The sequence below is a fragment of the Gracilinanus agilis genome, chromosome 3 (assembly GCF_016433145.1).
Source record: "Gracilinanus agilis isolate LMUSP501 chromosome 3, AgileGrace, whole genome shotgun sequence".
Classification (NCBI taxonomy): domain Eukaryota; kingdom Metazoa; phylum Chordata; class Mammalia; order Didelphimorphia; family Didelphidae; genus Gracilinanus; species Gracilinanus agilis.
In genome coordinates, this window is record NC_058132.1 from 593,785,978 (window position 1) to 593,803,378 (window position 17,401).

The 17,401-nt window shown below is 40.1% G+C and overlaps 1 protein-coding gene across 1 annotated transcript in view; it reads right to left on the minus strand.

The window, feature by feature from the left end:
• Window positions 1–2,052: 2,052 nt before the first annotated feature.
• The window catches only part of SIAH3 (siah E3 ubiquitin protein ligase family member 3), a 95,694-nt gene continuing 80,345 nt past the window's right edge, over window positions 2,053–17,401 (minus strand). The window contains exon 2 of the mRNA XM_044667446.1: window positions 2,053–2,736. Coding sequence (XP_044523381.1) covers window positions 2,053–2,736 — 684 coding nt within the window. The remainder of the gene's footprint in view (window positions 2,737–17,401) is intronic.

Here is a 17,401-nt window from a genome sequence, read left to right on the forward strand (position 1 = left end):
GCCCTTGAAATGTTTTAGGATATACTATGTGGAAGATAAAGTCTCTTGGGAAGCTGTATGCTCTTCTAGGGTAGGGACTTGGTCTTCTTCATCTCTGCATACTCTACCTTTGCCTATAATAGGTATTCAGTCAATATCTGCTTGCATTGAATTCAAACATATGAAGAGCTATGAAGAGGTAACTCATTGTCTAAAGAAGATAAAAAAGGATTCTTCATTTTGAATAGTTATTTCTCTTTTATGCCATGGAATCTATATATTATAACTCTGAGTTCATTCTGTTTGATGTTGTTTTGGAGACTGGTGAAGGGACTGCCAGATTCCATAACTGCATTGTGAAGTGGACTATCTGGGGAAATAACTCCATTTCAGAGAAAGGGGATGCCTGTTTTGCTTGCTTTTTTTTTTTTTTTGGCTTTTTCTGCCTTTCTTTTCTTCTCTCATATTCGATGTCAAAGTGAATTCTTGAAAGTTTTCTAGAAAAAGAGAACACTTGAGAACATTAAAAAAGATAATTTCTAATTTGTTTCAGTGGAAGATAAGGCTCACTGTCATCCTCTTGTACTGGGAAAAGAGCTGAATCATGACTCAGAAATTTGGGGTCCAAAATTCCGCTCTACTACTCCCTCTTTGTGTGACTGCTAATTCTCTGGGCTCATCCTTATCCATAAAATTCATTCAACAAACATTTATTGTAAAATGAGGGGATTCGATAAGATGACCTCTCAGTTCCCTTTCTGTAGTTCCCATGATTCTGTAAATTCCCATGATCCTATAAGAAAAAGGAATAAAAAATTAAATATGGGTAATTAATGAGAACTAAGATTTGAACCCAGGTCCTTTGCTTCTTTCTAAATGAACAACACTGTCTCTCTCTTTAAAAAAAAAAAACTCTCACTTTCTGTCTTAGAATCAATATTTTGTATTGGTTCCAAGGCAAAAGAGTGATAAGGGCTAGGCAATGGGAGTTAAGTGACTTACCCAGAGTCACCCAGCTAGGAAGGGTCTGAGAGACACTTTTATTAAATTGGAAGAAACCTGTGAGAACCTTCAAAAGCTGTTTAGTATTTAATATCCACATATTTAAAGACCCTTTCCTTCTATTTTAGAATTGATACTATATATCAGTTCCAAGGTAGAAGAGTGGTAAGGGTTAGGCAATTAGGGTTGTTAGTTGCCCAGGGTCACACAGTCTGAGACTAGATTTGAACCCAGGACCTCTCGTCTCCAAGCCTGGCTCTCTATTCACTGAGACACCTAGCTGCTCCTTATTTAATATCCATCTGGAATCATAGGACTAAATCCACGGGGAGAGACCAAAGCATAGTGGATGTTATGATTTCCATCCCTCCTCCAAATCCTGTATATAGGTGTTATATTTGTAGTTATGTGCTGATTAGGGATTTCCAGAGAATAATATCAGAGTTGAGTTCTATTGATCTATAATTTAGATATGTCTGAATCAACTTAGACCTTCTTACTTGATGTGCTGAAAATGGGCACCCCAGATTTTTCCATTTTCAAAATACACTGGAGAAAGAAGTAACCTAGTTCTTTGATGACACCATGTTTCTTTCTAGTTGGCTTCATCAACTTGCTGGGGTTTTCTCAAGTGGTTTCATAAACTTATTTCATTTTGTTCAATCATGCCTGTATGCATGTATGTGGCTGTGTTTGGGATATTGTGTGTGCCTATGTGTACATGTATGTGTTTGTGTGTGTAGAGTCATGGTGGATAGAAATAACCATTCTGATTGGATCACTATCTTTAAAATACTACATAAAATTGAATCCATGAAACAGGAAATACATTACATTGAAACCTTAAATCACAGGATGTATACATAACATAATGCCTGTGGCAGACAAATACTAAATACCACAGAAGACCTGAGACCAAAACAAAACAAAAAAAAAAAAAAGAGAGAGAGAGAGAAGAAAAGCTGGTCTTGACATTCAGAAGCCATGGAGACACGGCCAATGATCTGATGTTCTTGGGGGCAGTAGTGTGTGTCCATGTCCCTGTCCGAGTCAGTTTATCATTTCATTCCTCTAGATCTCGACTTCAGGGTCGTGGACCTTACTTGCTGAGATGGCAATCCCAATGGCCAGACTGCCGTTGTCAGAGAAGAGCTGGGCCAGGGAGGTGTTCAGTACCAGGCAGTCCCCATCAGTGATGATGGAGTCCACACACTCCAGGACCGATCTGGGGGTGGCCTCCCACTTGAGGCGCCTTTGGTTCCTGTTGAGCTCTAGGCGGTAGGTGAAGCAGTCAGCCTGAGTCGGGGTCCCGATCAGCATCATGGTGGCAAAGAACTGCGGGTGGCCCTCGTGCTTCTCTTGCTTCCTTAACACCAGCAGAAAGTGGTGGCCCAAGCAGGAGTGCATGATGATCCAGTCAGCTGGTGCCGGGAGGTTCATGTCCGTGGCCAGGAAGACTATCTCTGCCCCCTGGAGGATGCCAATCCTGTGGCTTTGCCTCAGATGGGACAGCACCACCTCCAGCTGGCCTTCCCACTGACAGGAGAATAAAGGGCAGATGCAGAGGGGCAGTGGGGCCTCGTGTAACACTGCCTCCTGGTGGTGAAGGTGGTGAGGCAGGGAGTGGTGGCGGTGGTGGTGATGGTGGCGTTGTTGCTGGTGGTGGTGGCGGTGGTGGTGGTGGATGTGATGGTGGGGATGGAAGCCACTTGGCTCGGGAGTGCTCTGTGTGACGGCACGCCTGGTGGACACATACTGCAAAGGAAAGAGAAACAGATTAGTGGGGGGGGAAAAAAAGAACTAGACTTTCTCTCAAGTCTGAGAAACTTCTAGGATAGGAATTCTTAAGATTTTGTGTCAGGGACCGCTTTGGCAATTTGAAGATGCCTTTGGGTAGCTAGGTGGTATAGGGGGATAGAGTGCCGAGAATGAAATCAAGAAGACTCATCTTCCTGAATCCAAATTTGGCCTCGGACATGTATTAGCTGTTTGATCCTAGGCAAGTCACTTAATCCTATTTGCCTCAGTTTCCTTCTTCTGTAAAATCAGCTGGGAAAGGAAATGGCAAACCATTCCAGTATCTTTGCTGAGAAAAACCCAAATGGGGTTACTGAATAACAACAAAAATGAATTCATTCCCAGAATTAAATTTTAAATGCAAAAATTAAAAATGTGCAAGCTTACTAAGGAAAAAAATTATGTCAAAATACAATTACCAACATAGGTATACATTCAGTATACATATACATACAATACAATGTGTACACATATGTATATTTGTGTGTATGAATATATCAATTGTATTAAGAACTCTTGCCTTTTTGGGGAACCCTGTGGGTGAGGGAGATATGACACAAGTGCAAAGAACCCTAATCTAGAATGTCTGTTAAAGGAGGAGAAAAAAACCCAGTTATGCTGCAACATATAAGAGTGACAAGATTTATATTTTAAAAACAGAGGAGTATATTGGGAACTTATGGTTCTTTGAGCTTAATTCAAAGTGAAAAAAACACAAATTAAGCCTTTTTAGTCTTTATTTAGAAGATCAAGAAAATTGATCAATCAATCAGTTCTTTCGGGTGCCTACTTTTTCAGATACTGGGCTAAGTGATAAACACAGATAATGTTTCCCTTTCCTCCAAAACCCAAACCATGTATTATAACGGCCAGCATTTCTAAAGAAGAAACATTCATCTTTTTCCCTAGCATCCAGAGTATCTTCTCTGGAGGCTGATGCCAAAAAAACTTTGTTGAACTCAGTTCCAATTCATTTTTCCAGTGCTATGTTGGGTGTCACTACCCTGGAAATGTAATGGGCTTCTTTTAGCAAGTTATCTGTTTCCTCTTGTGCCTCTTAAGGTATCTGATAGATGAGTTGGCTAGATAAAGGGAGCATGCATCAGTTGAACTCAGCCCTCAGAGAGATACCCTGCTTCTTAGACCCTCTACCTACCAGGCAAGCTCCTTGCTTCTATTCTAAATCCTGTTGCAAAACTCACTGCTTCCCAGAATCCTTTCTTGGAATTCATCATTAAACATTCTCCAATGTGTTTATCCCATTTGTCCTAAAGGATGGTAATTTATCCATAAAATTTTCATCTTTATATCTATGTTTCTTAGTCTCTTCTCTTTCTAGTCTAATTGTATAATACTTCTCTCCACACACCCAGGAGTCTGTCTGAACTGGCCTATTCATTTGTGGTACTCCATCCCTCACCTCTATAGCTTTGCACTAGCTGTCCTCCATTCTGGAACCAACTCCCTTTTTATTTCCATCTCTCAGAAACCTAAGTTTCCTTCAGCTAAAGTACCACCTTCTACACAAAGCTCCATGCTTCACCTGCTACCATACCACAGTTGCTAGTACCTTTCCTCCATAAAATCACCTTATGTCTATTTTGGTCCTACTAAGCTGGAAAGACTCAAGTATTATCCCCCTGATGGAGAATGTGCATCATCTGAGGACAAGCCTCTTTGATCTGGAGATAGTCACCATCAGGTTTATGCAAGGTAAAGATATTTTCTAGCCCAGCATCTTAAAGATGATTTATTATGTTGTAGGGCTATTGAAATCTACATCAGTGGAGAGAATATATTAACAAAGCTGAATCTCCTTGAACTATTAGCACATGTCTTATATGTAATATATTTTAAAAAATCCCTTGAGATCATGGAGAGTGTCTTTTTTATTTTTGTGTCTCTCTTAGCACTTGGTACAATGCCTTGAACTTAATAAACATTTCATGAATGTGTGAGTCAACACTTCATAAGCACTATGTGCACAGTAATTGGGCTAGTTACCGGAGGAGATAAAAAAGTTCTCCCATGACCCATCTGCCTGATCTTGGGAAGATGGCTCAATTTCTCTGAGCCTATTTCTTCATCTATCAAATGGGGATCATAGAATTTCTTGTCTTGCCCTTCCCTCCCCTCCCTTGCCCACCCTTTCTCTTCCCTTTCCACCTGTACTTCCATTGTTATAGGAAACCCCTTTTGAGGAAACTCCCTCTTCATTTATAGATTGCCACTTTCTCAGCAAGGTATATATAGAGAGAGTCCTAGAGAGTTTCCTGGTGCACTGAGAAGCTAAGTGAGCTCTCCAAGACCATACAGAAAAATTTTGAAACTATTTTTCTCAAAGAAGACTTAACTCTAAAGCTGGTTCTCGATGCACTATATCGTGCTTCTTCTACCTTACCATCTCAGATTTAGATAAAAATGTCTCACTTAACAGCAAAGTGGTTGAGTAGGCAGAGCACAGCATCTGGCATCAGGAAGATCTAAATTTGAATACTGCCTCAATCATTTTTAGCAGTGTGTCTGGGCAAGTCACTTAATTTCTATCTGCCTCAGTTTCCTCATGTGCAAAATGGAGATAATAATAGAATCTACTTCCCTGGGTTGTCATGAGAAACTAAATGAGCTATTATTTTTAAAGTGCTTTGCAAACTTTAAAGTGCTATATAATTGGCAGTAGTAGTAGTAACAGTAGTAGTTATTTCTATTATTATTCCTCACCAAATTTTGGTAAGGTCCCAGAGATAGATCATAAATGCAAACATTATGAAAAATGTGTGGTGGTAAGCAAACATGAGCCACTTCCATTGGAGGCTTTGGTTGAAGAGAACTGGTAGATCTCTCCATAGATCTCTCGTCTCTTCCTTCTACATCAGAGGTCATGGTATGTTTGTTTCTTCACCAAACCCCAGGGAAGAGCTGCCATTGTCTTTGGCCTAGGACTTCATGGTTAAATGCAGTGACCTACAAAAGAAAACAGTTCAGAAGTCTGACTTGGAGAATGATGCGTCTATCACGGGAACTTTGGAACTCATGCCAGAAGAATGAAATCACGAACCAAGAAGGATGAGTGTTGAGGAGAGGAGGGAATTTCTAGTTCAGAGAAAAATGGTTTCTATTCCATTTCCTTTGACCCTCAATGTTTTAATTTGGGAGACTGTAGGGACCTTTGGTCCTGCGGGCATCAGTGTACTTCTGACAGGCATAGACAGGTTTTCCATAGCCTGGCAGCCGTGGTGATGTGTTTTTCTTTAAACCAAGATGCTCTGAAACAATGTAATCGCTTGCCCTAAGCTATAGTTCCTGATGGGAACAATAATGAACCCCTAACCCTGCTAACAGTGCGCCATACCCATTCCTGGGTCCAGGGAGCATTCAATTCATCTAGATTTGCCTGCCTGTTCTTTTGTCTCTCGCACTGGGCTTTATTGCTTCTGGGCAGCAGTGTAGCCAAGTTTATAATCCCCAATGCAGAAACTGAACCCAAGGACTATGAAAATCAAGCAGGACATTCTATTCTGAACTAATCAAGGTTTCTGCTGTTGCTGTGTGCCTGTAGAAGGGATTATAAAATAATCATCTTGAGCTTCGTTCTACATTTCTCTCCATCTCTTCCCTCGATGAAAGATATGGTTAATTTACACTTTCTGTGGGTAAGCAGGTCATGGGGCCGGTGACTGGGAGAAAGTGGTTTTTAATCGTTGCAATGTTAATCTGAAATGTTAATGGTCTCAGAAAATGAATTCTCATCTTCCTATCGAATACAGTGGATGTGTGAGTAATTACTTTTCCTCACTAAACTGTTAATGCAACATTAGTGATTACCCTAATTAAAACTAATGAACTCTTACACACTGATAAACCCCTCCGTCAGTCAAGCGGAGGAGGACACTTATATTTAACTTCCTTCGTGGACGATGGATCTTAAATTAACCTTTAGAATAATGCTTGAGATTGGATTTAGAAATAGGAAGCTTTAGAGACATGGTATAATTCTTTCCCAGAGATTAACAGCATCCATGGGGCCATTTCCAGCATCAGTGTAATTGAATTTGAAAATGCATTCGCTAATATGATAAACTACACTTGTATAGTGTATAACGGCCAGGCTGTGGGCTTGGGTCAGGTAGGAAAGGGCTTGTCTCTGTCCATATCCCATGACACTCCTTTTCTGATGACTTTCTCCTTGCAGTAGGTCAGGAATGTGATTTACAGGGTTGTATTTCCCTCAAAAGCCCTCCCTTCCCAGAACATTACTGTGGAAATCCACTTCAATAGAGGGGGAATTTTATGCTCAATTCCATGTGTCTGCTGCTTACACCCATTTGCCTAACACTCATTCATGACCTCATAAATGAGCATTAATTAAGAAAAGGCTCCCTAGAACCAGAAGAAGGGCAAGGGGACCATCCTTCTCATTTCACACTAGGGGAGAAAGAGGCAAAGGAAATAACCTGTATTGTTTAACCACTGGGGGCCAGAAGCCAATGTCCAGCTTCATCTATCACCAGAATGCAAGATTTCTGAAATTAAGATCTCTGACAATACTAATTGACTGTTTTTACTAATTTTCCTTTCTGGTAAAGACAAAACGCCAGAATAGAAGCAACTCAAAATCTTTTCTAGTTTCCTCAAACCTTTCATTATTGCCAGTTGTTTCCCTTCTCTCCAATTTATCATGTATTTTTGTGTTTATATCTGTATTTATATTATATATTATTTATATTATATTATATTATATTTATATATATTTTGTGTTTATGTTTATATCTGTAGTTATACAATATCCCCTTTTTAGACTGGAAGTTCCATGAGGACAAATAGTTTACCTTATCTAAACTTTATAACTTCCCCAATACCTTGCACAGTATTATATACAGAGTTTGCCCTCTAGATGGAATTGCTCACCAGCTCTGGGAAGGGGGAGAGAAGGGAGGGAGAGAGACAATTTGGACCATACAGTTGGAAATTAGTTATTATATGTAATTGGTAAAATAAAATATCTTTATGATAAAAAGTATGCCTTCCACATGTGTTTTTTTAATGAATTTATCAATTGATAACTGAAGGTCTCATTTATATAATAACTAGATATGCCTCTATGCCCAGCACTAGATTCCATTGTTGAATGCCTAATATGTGGTTGGTGATGATAGTCTGCATCTAGGCAAAGCAGCAGTTAAGAAATTCTTTTTATGTATCATGCACCGTAGGCATCTAATATAGATTGAGAGGTCAAGAGCTTATGGCCTCTACTGTAGTAAAATAAGAGTAGGACCATCTGATGAGAAAGAGCTGGAGTTAGGAGATTAAAGAGATAGGAAAATGTCTAGAATATTCCTTGAGCAACATGTATATTTTGGGCAGATGATTTGATTAACTATACAGCTAAATCATTGTAACAATGAACCACTTATTTGATCTTACATGTATAAGTGAAATAAAATTGCTTGTCTTCTTAAAGAGGGGGGAGAAGTGGGAGGGAAGGAGACAACTTGGAACTTAAAATTTTTATTAATGATTGTTAAAAATTTTCTTACATATGATTTGCAGGTTAATTTTGGAAAAACATGGAAAGACCAACATGAAATTATAAAGAGTGAAACAAGCAGAAACAAAGAACATTATATACAGTCAAAGAAATATTATTTGAAGAATAACTAGTGTATGTCTCCCTCCTGATAAATAGAAATAAGCAAGATACAGTTTAATATATATATGTTTCTTTTTGTCAAATGATGCCTTCTCTAATGGGGGAAGGGAAGAGAGGTAGTTAAATGGGAATTTTATTCCCAGTTAATAATAACAGATAAATTTTAAATTTTTAAGAAAATTGGAAAATATTTAATGAAAAAAAGATAATTTTTAAAAACAAAATAAACCAGGCATAAAGGGTTCTTCTTTACTTTTGATTGTCCTAAGATGGCCTTCTTCCTGAAATAAGGGGTACTACTTGGCTGTCTCATCCTAGGTTTTGGAGAACAAGTTCACATTCCTCTTCTTTCGATTCAACATGTCCAAAATGGAACCCAATGCTTTCCATGTCTGAACTTAGCCCATCACTAAATTTCTCTACTTCCCTTGATGGACACCAGCATTCTTCTAGCTCTCCAGGTTTTGCAGCCTTGGGATTTTCCTCAAATTTATCCTCAATCTCAAAATCAAATTTCTTGACCAGTTTTATTGCTTCTACCTCTTCAATATCTCTCCACTCACAGGACCCTCATGCTAGTCCAGATCTCATTACTTCTTGCCTCTTGACTTATTTCAAAACCTCCCAATTATATTCTTTGCTTTTAGTCTCTTTTCTTTAATTCATCTTTCATACAGCTACTAAAATAAACTTCCTAAGTGTTTGCGTGTCATGTCATTTGCCTGTTCAAGGAACAATAACTCACTGTTGCTTCTAGGATAAAACATAAGCTCCTCACCTTGGCATTTAAAACCCTTCATTATATGGCTTCAGCCTGCTTCTTTAAATTTGTGGCATATTGCTCCATTTTATGAACTTGCTATTTCCCAAAGTCAGCCCTTTGTCTTCTGCCTTTGTGCCTTTGCATCCCTAGAAAACACTCTTTCCTCCTTAGCTCCTCTTAAGGCTCAGTTCATATGTTGCTTTTTTGTAGGTAATTTTTCCGGATTCCCCAATAAATTCCACCTTCAGTTGACTTGATACCATCAAGAGGCCTTGTCAAAGTAGATGCTTCAGGGAGCTGTCTTGGGATTTCCACCTTCTCCATCCCAACTTATCAATAACTGCTCGCATACAAATGGACCATCTGAGAACCCAGCAGCAGCAAAACTTAGGAAAACTTGTCCTTCATTTGCCCCGGTGGCCCCCATTGCTCTGTTCTCATCAGAGGCTTGACTTTACCCCCCAGCTGAATGTTGACCTACCTGTCATCCGGGAGGTAACCCAGAATTCTGCTCCACTCCCATCTTTGGGCCCAGTACCCTATATGATCACTTGGTCACCAACAAAATTCTTCTGATAAGATGGTGGACTATTGAACCCTGTTATTTACTCTACCATTATACCCTTATAGATCACTCCTCCTACACATTGCCTTATGGCCTATTGTACCCCAGAAGAATCTTGGACTTTGTTATTTATCCTGCTGTTGCATCCTAAGGGTCACCTGGCCATTGCATCTACCCTCAAGCTGAACTCTCTTATATGTGTTATCTACACTAACTAGAATGTGAGCTACTTGAAAGAACAACAATTGGCACGTGGCAAATGCCAAATACACACTTTTCCATGTGATAAATAAGATACTTGACTTCTCTATGCCTCAGATTTTTGGGGGGAAAATAAGGATAACTCAGGCCCCTTCTCACGTCACTGAGTTCTCTGAGAATGAAAGGTAATAGCTGAAGTTGGACCCTGAAAAATCAGGAAACCAGTTCAATTAATTGAGTGCCTATTTGGAGTGGAGCACTATGGTATGGCTAAGGATACAAACAAAAACCTCAAAATAGCCTTAATGATCCCACTCTTTCCTTTCTGCCCCCTTTCTCTTTGTTCCTGTCTCTCTAAGTGTCCTGGAGCCTTAAGCTCTCTCTCCACTCCCCCTAGCAAAACCTACACTCTGTGAAAGCTGTTATCACTCATGTAATTATACATTTAAAGCTGGAAAGAATTTCACAAGCCATCTAGCTGAACTCCCTCATTTTACAGATGAAAAAACTGAGGCTCATTGAGGTTAAGTGATTTGCCCATAGTCACACATGTATAAGCCTTAAAGTCAGGAATTAAACTCAAATCTTCCTGCCAACACTCCGCCACGTAGCCTCTTGGGCATTTATACCCTGGCCTAAACCGCTTTGTTTGGTACTTCTTCCTAGGATATTTGCATTTTAAGCTTTATCCTAACCATGGAATAAAATCAGTTGGCAGGTTCTCTCGAAACTCTTACCAGGGCAATTATGAATCTGGGGCAAGGTAGTAAGTGGTTCCCAGCTCCAATTTATTGGGGACTTTAAAAAATCTCCCCCTTGTCAGTGGGAAACCTTGCCAGGGCTGGTATTGATTGTGCAGAGATATCTAGCTCTCTGTTTTCCTCACACCAATTTCATGGGATGTCACTTTCATGAGCACAATTTTGATAGCCTGCATATGATTGTGTGGTAGATCCAAAATCCCAGGAGATGCTGGTGCTGGGTTGCTGCCAAATAGCAAAAAAAAAAAAAAAAAAAAGCTGAGAGAATGAGAGTGAAAATGGTGATAATGAGGCTTCATATTTCATTGGGAGAAGCAAAGCTCAAATTAGGTGTATCTTGGGTTCCTTTGCTCTCTGGCCAAATTCTGTTTTCAGTCAGGTTCTATCTGGTACAAAGAAGTGATCTTCTCTTGCTAAGCTTGAATTCCTGAATGGCTATTTTTGACTCTTGGATTTTGGGGGGATGAAGAGAGAAAAACCATGTGGACCATAAAGTGCTTCATTCTGGATGGTCTTTCATGGAAATCACCTGGTTTTGAGGAAAGCTGGGAGGAGGGGAGAAACAAAGCCAGTTTATCAGATGAGACCCTTTTGGTGGAAGCAACACTATACTAGACAGAGACCTAGACTTGGACTTGGGAATACCCAACTTCAAATCCCTCCTTGGATTCGTACTACATATGTGACTTTTTCATGCTGTCTTCTTCCTGTTTGAAGATGCCCCCAGGATCAACCCTATACATCAGTTGAACTCAACAAATACTTATTAAGGACCTACCATAAGTGTAAAACTACTGTAAGGACCTACAAACACCTAGCTAAGTGACAGAGATATTGAAGTAATCCCTGTCCTCAAGCACTTCATTGTTTTTTGTTGTTTGTTTTTAAAAACTCTTACTTCTGGCTTAGAATCCATACTAAGTATTAGTTACAAGACAAAAAGCCAATAAGGACTAGAAAATTGGTGTTAAGTGACTTACCCAGAGTCACAGAGCTAGCAAGTATCTGAGGTTAGATTTGAATCCAAGACCTCCTGTCTTTAGACCTAGCTCTCTATCCACTGTTTGTTGCCCCAAGTTTGTTGCCTTTTGGGATGCAATAAGTAAAGAGAATCAAGGAAGGAGAGAGCTCTCACATTTGGAAGAATCAGGGAAGGCTTCTCAGAGGTTCATGGGATCATAGTTCTAGAGTTCAAAAGACATTTTACAGTTACAGAAACTGAAAACCTCAGAGGTTTTTCCCAAGATCACATAGGTAGAAAAATATAATGCCTTGGCTTTATAGGTACTGGGGAAAAGAGACAGGATTCAAATTTGAGTTTCCTGGTGCTCAGTTCAGTATTCCTTCTTCCACTACTCCATACTTTGTCAATCATAGAGCGATATGTAAATGTAGGGTATTATAGTTATTTATTAGTCTCCAGCTTAGCTCCATTGGTTACTGCATGTTGCTAAGGAGACCTAAGCTGGGCAGTTAATTCCTCTCTGGCCCAACCAGCTGCATTAGATTTTGTATTCTCAGAAACCATCTCTAACCATCCCTTCACAGCTCTCTGACTCTGTCTCTGTCTCTGTCTCTCTGTCTCTCTCTCTTACTCTCTGTCTCTCTTACTCTCTTACTCTCTGTCTCTGTCTCTGTCTCTGTCTCTGTCTCTGTCTGTCTGTCTGTCTGTCTGTCTCTCTCTCTCTCTCTTTCTCTCTCTCTCTCCCCCTCTCTCTCTTTTTCTCCCCTCCCCAGTCTAATATATCCATACCATTAGCCACAAAGAAAATTGGACCAGATAACAGATGATTGAGCCTTTGCCAACATTACAGTTGAAAATTATTTCAAAATATATGGAAAGGGGAGGGATATCAGTAAAACATCTTATAGGAAGAAGAGGATTTTTGTTGGGCTATATATGTATTTTTACTTCATTAATAATTTATTAAATGTCTACTATGTGCAGAACACTCTAGTAGGTGCTATAGATGCTAGAAGGACAGAGTTTTAATAACTTGAGGTCCCTGCCCTAATGAAGTTTGCCATCCAACAGATGTGGTTGTTGTGTGTTGATTCATTATCATGTCATCTGCTAAACTCCTAGGGGTCAGAGACCAAGTTTCTCCCTCTCTTCTGAACTCCCCATGGCACTGGCTATTTGTGTCACACAAGTGAGCATTTTATTGCAGAGCAGACATGCTCAAGGGTTTCATTCATGCCTCTATTTCTTTTCCTTTCACAGTAAGGGGAAAGAAGAAAGTCTGGAAGATGCATGCAATGATACAGAAAGGATTCACTTTCCCATAGGTGTCCAGAACAAAAAAGGGGTTGCTGGGTGACAGGGGCTACCATATGGGAATGGAGCTAATGTCTAGGATATGGTAGTGATGAGGAAGGTGAAGGTGATCCAACAACTGGAGGCCATACCCAAAAGGCAAAGGCCATAAGTGTCTAAGCTGGAGACTGATAGCAAATGCCAAGACTCAGAGCGAACGGAGGGCCATCACCATGGAGGGCACAGAGAGCAGTTGACATTGAACTGTCCCTAGGACCACTATGCAATTGGGCGATTAGGGGTTCACCTACTAGTGTCATGAATCTTTTCCAGGGACTATGGACTATGGTTCATTGTAAGGGATAATGTATTTACCTTTTCCTTATGTGTCTTATAATAAAGTATAAGTATTTCAACTTGTTGCATCTTGCTTGCAAGAGGAAAAACGAATGTTGTTTGGAGAGAGCTAAAAGTGAGCCAAATTTTGATGTTTCTACAAAGATTTCTAGGTGGGGGCAAACATGAATCAAAAAGGATATTAATTCTAGAGAAGATTAACCTGGGACTGGGGCAGCTAGGTGGCTTGGTAGAGATAGAGAACTAGGCCTGGAGACAGGAGATCCTAGGTTCAAATCTGGCTTCAGACACTTCTGATCTGTGTGACCCTGGGCACCCCCATTGCCTAGCCCTTACCACTTGTCTGCCTTGGAACCAATACTTAGTATCAGTTTCCTCAACTGTAAAATGAAACAGAGAAGGAAATGGCAAACTACTCTAGTACTTCTGCTAAGAAAACTCCAAACACAACTGAAAAATGACTGAACAACAACAACAAAAGTATCTCCCAATATTTCCACGGAAAAGATTAGAAACTTATCTTACTGTCTGACAGAGTTACCTAGAGGTACTGAGTGAAAACTCTAAATAGGGTCACAAAGAGTTAGACACAGCTGAACAACACCAACAACTGAACGAATGCCTCAAAGCTAGGACTTTCTGACTTTTAGGGTTATTCTATATCCAATATGCCAGGATTCCTTTCACCCTCATTTTACAGATGAAGAAAATGAGGATGATAATAATACTAATAGCTAGCATTTCAGATTTGGAAAGTACTTTATAGTTTATTATATGATCTATATAACAACAAAGGGAAGTAGGTGCTATTATTAACCCTGTTTTTCTGATTAGGAAACTGAGGCACATGGAGGTAGAGTGACTTGTTCAGGGTCACATAGTAAGCAAGAGTCTAGATTTGAACTCATGTCTTCTTAACTCCAGTTCTGGTTCTCTATCCACTGGACCATCTAGCTGTCTAGATTAGATTAGAGGATTGGACTGGTTGAATGATTTATCCAAGATGACTAAGAAAAGGCTAGGATAGAATTGATGTTCCTTTATGCCAAGTTCAGTTATGTTCAAGGAAGTTAACCTTGGTTGAATCACTTCATGAAGGGGGTGGGGTGGTCTAAGGTGTCTCCTAGGTCCCTTCCACCTCTAAATCTATGATTCTATCATCTCTGGCTCAGACAAAAGAGCAAGTTTCATCCTCTGAAATGGAAACCAAAAAAAAAAAAAAAAAAAAAAAAAAAAAGGCTTCAAGGATAGAGAATTCATCCCAGGATGATATTAGCATTTCCACTGTTCTTTATAGGAGATGACTAGAAACATCAGGGATTCATTTTGACACACAGGACATTGCCTCTTACTGTTTATCTAGTCTTTCTGTACCCATCAGTGAAAGTGAATGAGTCTGAATCTTTCCTAAATTAATCCCAATCCTTCCTTCTTCAACTTTCTCACTACTGGGGGTACGGGGGGGGGGGTGTGGGGGAGAGAATCTCATACCTAATTTGCATTCAGCTAACAAAGGGCCAGGTCCCTATTTTCATGATTCATTTTCTACTGACCCCCATCCTGCTAAAGACATCAATCCAGTTCTCCTATCTAGTTGGTAGACTGTAGCTCCCGCGCCTTTTCATCTTCGGCTGTTTTTCATCTGCTAGGTTTGGGGCATGCTAATGAGTTTTAGAAATCTTGAAGATGAAAGAACCCCTCCCCCAAAGGTAACTTTTTATGAAAGGTCAGATTTCCTTATCTGAAATTTCTACATGAAACCTGGGGCCTATATGAGTAATTCTGAGTTCAAATGTAATTACTTGAAGCCCTATTCATGGTGAACACATCTGAAAGATCACTTGAGGACCAACTCTTAGTTTGCCGAAGACTGGTTTGCACAACGCCTCTGTTTTTTGACTCTCTGCCGGGTCCGGAGCACAAGCCAATTTACATATAGCTTATCTGGCAAGAGTATTGCCCATGCAGCAGGGACTTGGAATAGAATCCTAGCATCTCAGAATGGGAAGAAACTCATGCCATATCCAGTCCAGAACAAGAATGAGCCAATGTCCTCAATTGTGCGTAGCAGTGAGGCTCTTTAAAAATTTTTTGTAGATGTGAAATTATAGACCTAAAGAATAGAAAAGGGCTAGACAGTGGTATGATGTGAGTGATGATAGAAAGGCCCTTCTACCCAAAATGCCTCACTCCTATTCTCTCCAAACCCCAACCAATGTGTATCATGGTGCTTGAAAACCATTAGAGACAGGGAGAGCAATGAATATCTTCTAGGTCAAAGCTGGAGATATCTGGGGACTCTGGATGATCTGTTCCAGGTGAAACACAAGGCTACTGGAATTCAGGGACTTCTGGATAGTCTTCCTTATCAGCAGATAGATCTGTAGCTCTTTCTAACATATTCATGGCATTTTTTTATGTTCAGGTTACATTTATTATAGAAGAACAAAAAAAAAAAAAACAATATGGGGGAGGGGGAGGTTCCAACCCCACTCTTCCCAGGCCTGGCTCAGCTCTCTCTTTCCAGGGTGGAGTGAATTCACAGCTAACCCAAACCCAAGAGAACATACAGAAAAGGGAGTCACAGCTTTTGACCAGGACCCATTGGCTCCAATATGTGTGTGTGGGTGAGAGGCTTCCCTTTGTGGGCATGGCAAAAGGTGGATTACATTATTCCTATTCCAATGTATCCCAATAAAAATTTCTTTTTACCATATGAGGCTATTACCTTGTTTCTCTCCTCCATTTGACCAATAGTTGGCTTGAAAATATAATCTATGTCTGATAACTCCATTTTATTATTCTTTATACTGATCTCCAGCACTCTCCTGAAGCTCCTTTTTCAAAGGTCACTGTGGGAAGCCGTTCGATGTATTAAAGCCATTGGAGAAATAGGATCAAATTTAGGGCCTGTTATCTGGATTCCCTACATGACCAATCCAGACTGAGGCAGTCTTTGTGTTTGGTCCTGGTCACCTGAACCCCAAAAGGCTCTGGTACCAGCAGGTAGGTTAATCCAAAATCAACTTGATCCCTCCAAGAGGCTATTGGGAGTCATTTAGAGAAACAGAGTCTGTAACAGATATTTTATCTGGATCCCATTACAAAATCATCGGCAAGTAAAACTGTGTGTATGATTTTCTGCACTGCATGTCAGGACAGACAGAATGGGCCATCTAAGATAAAAATCTGAGGCTCCTCTTTTGACTCAGTCTTTGATCCCCACCTTTTTTACAATTTTATTGGAGAGCTTTGAAGTGGCAGACAGCTTCTACTGAGTGGATGACTTCTTTCCTTGATAATTGAGAAGCCTAAATCCTAACAAATGCTGCTTAGATAAAATCGCATATTCAGATTAAAACCAGAGTCTTTAGTCTGAATGCAGATTTCAATTGATGAGCATCTCCCTGGGATATTTCCTCTCCCGGAATTATCCCCTGCTGAATTGGGGTTTGGAATTTGACCATTTGTCTTTACATCTGTATTCTTTAGACTTCAATGGATTATGCGTGATTTATTGCCCCTTACCAACTGTGACTCTTTTTGCTTGAAATCAGTATATAATAAACTCCCAAGCCCGCAGAATTTGGAACAGCATGGGCTAACCACTAGTCTAGTTGTTCTCATTTTTCTTTTTCCTGTCTTATCAATCCGACGCCGTAAACGCCACTCAGAACCCTCATTTTTTGCTGGTCCTCTATAGGTCACCAACAACCTCTTTATCACCAAATCCAAAGATGTTTTCTCAGACCTCATCCTCTTTGGCTAAAACTTTTGATTCCCTTCTTCTGGCTACATGCTATTCTCTTGGCTCCCAAAATAGCCAAAACCCCGGGATCTTCTACATCTCTAATTACTTCCTTTGTATCCCCTGATTTCTCCTCTTTCTCTTCCCAACCCTTCAACATTGGTGTTCCTCAAGGTTCTGTCATCAGCACTCATCTATATTCTCTCTTTGCAATTGCTCTGTTGACAATCTCATTCATTCCCCAGGGGCCATTTGTGCTCTCTATGCAGACAACTTTTTTCTTTTTAAATTAAACCCTTACCTTCTGTCTTGAAACCA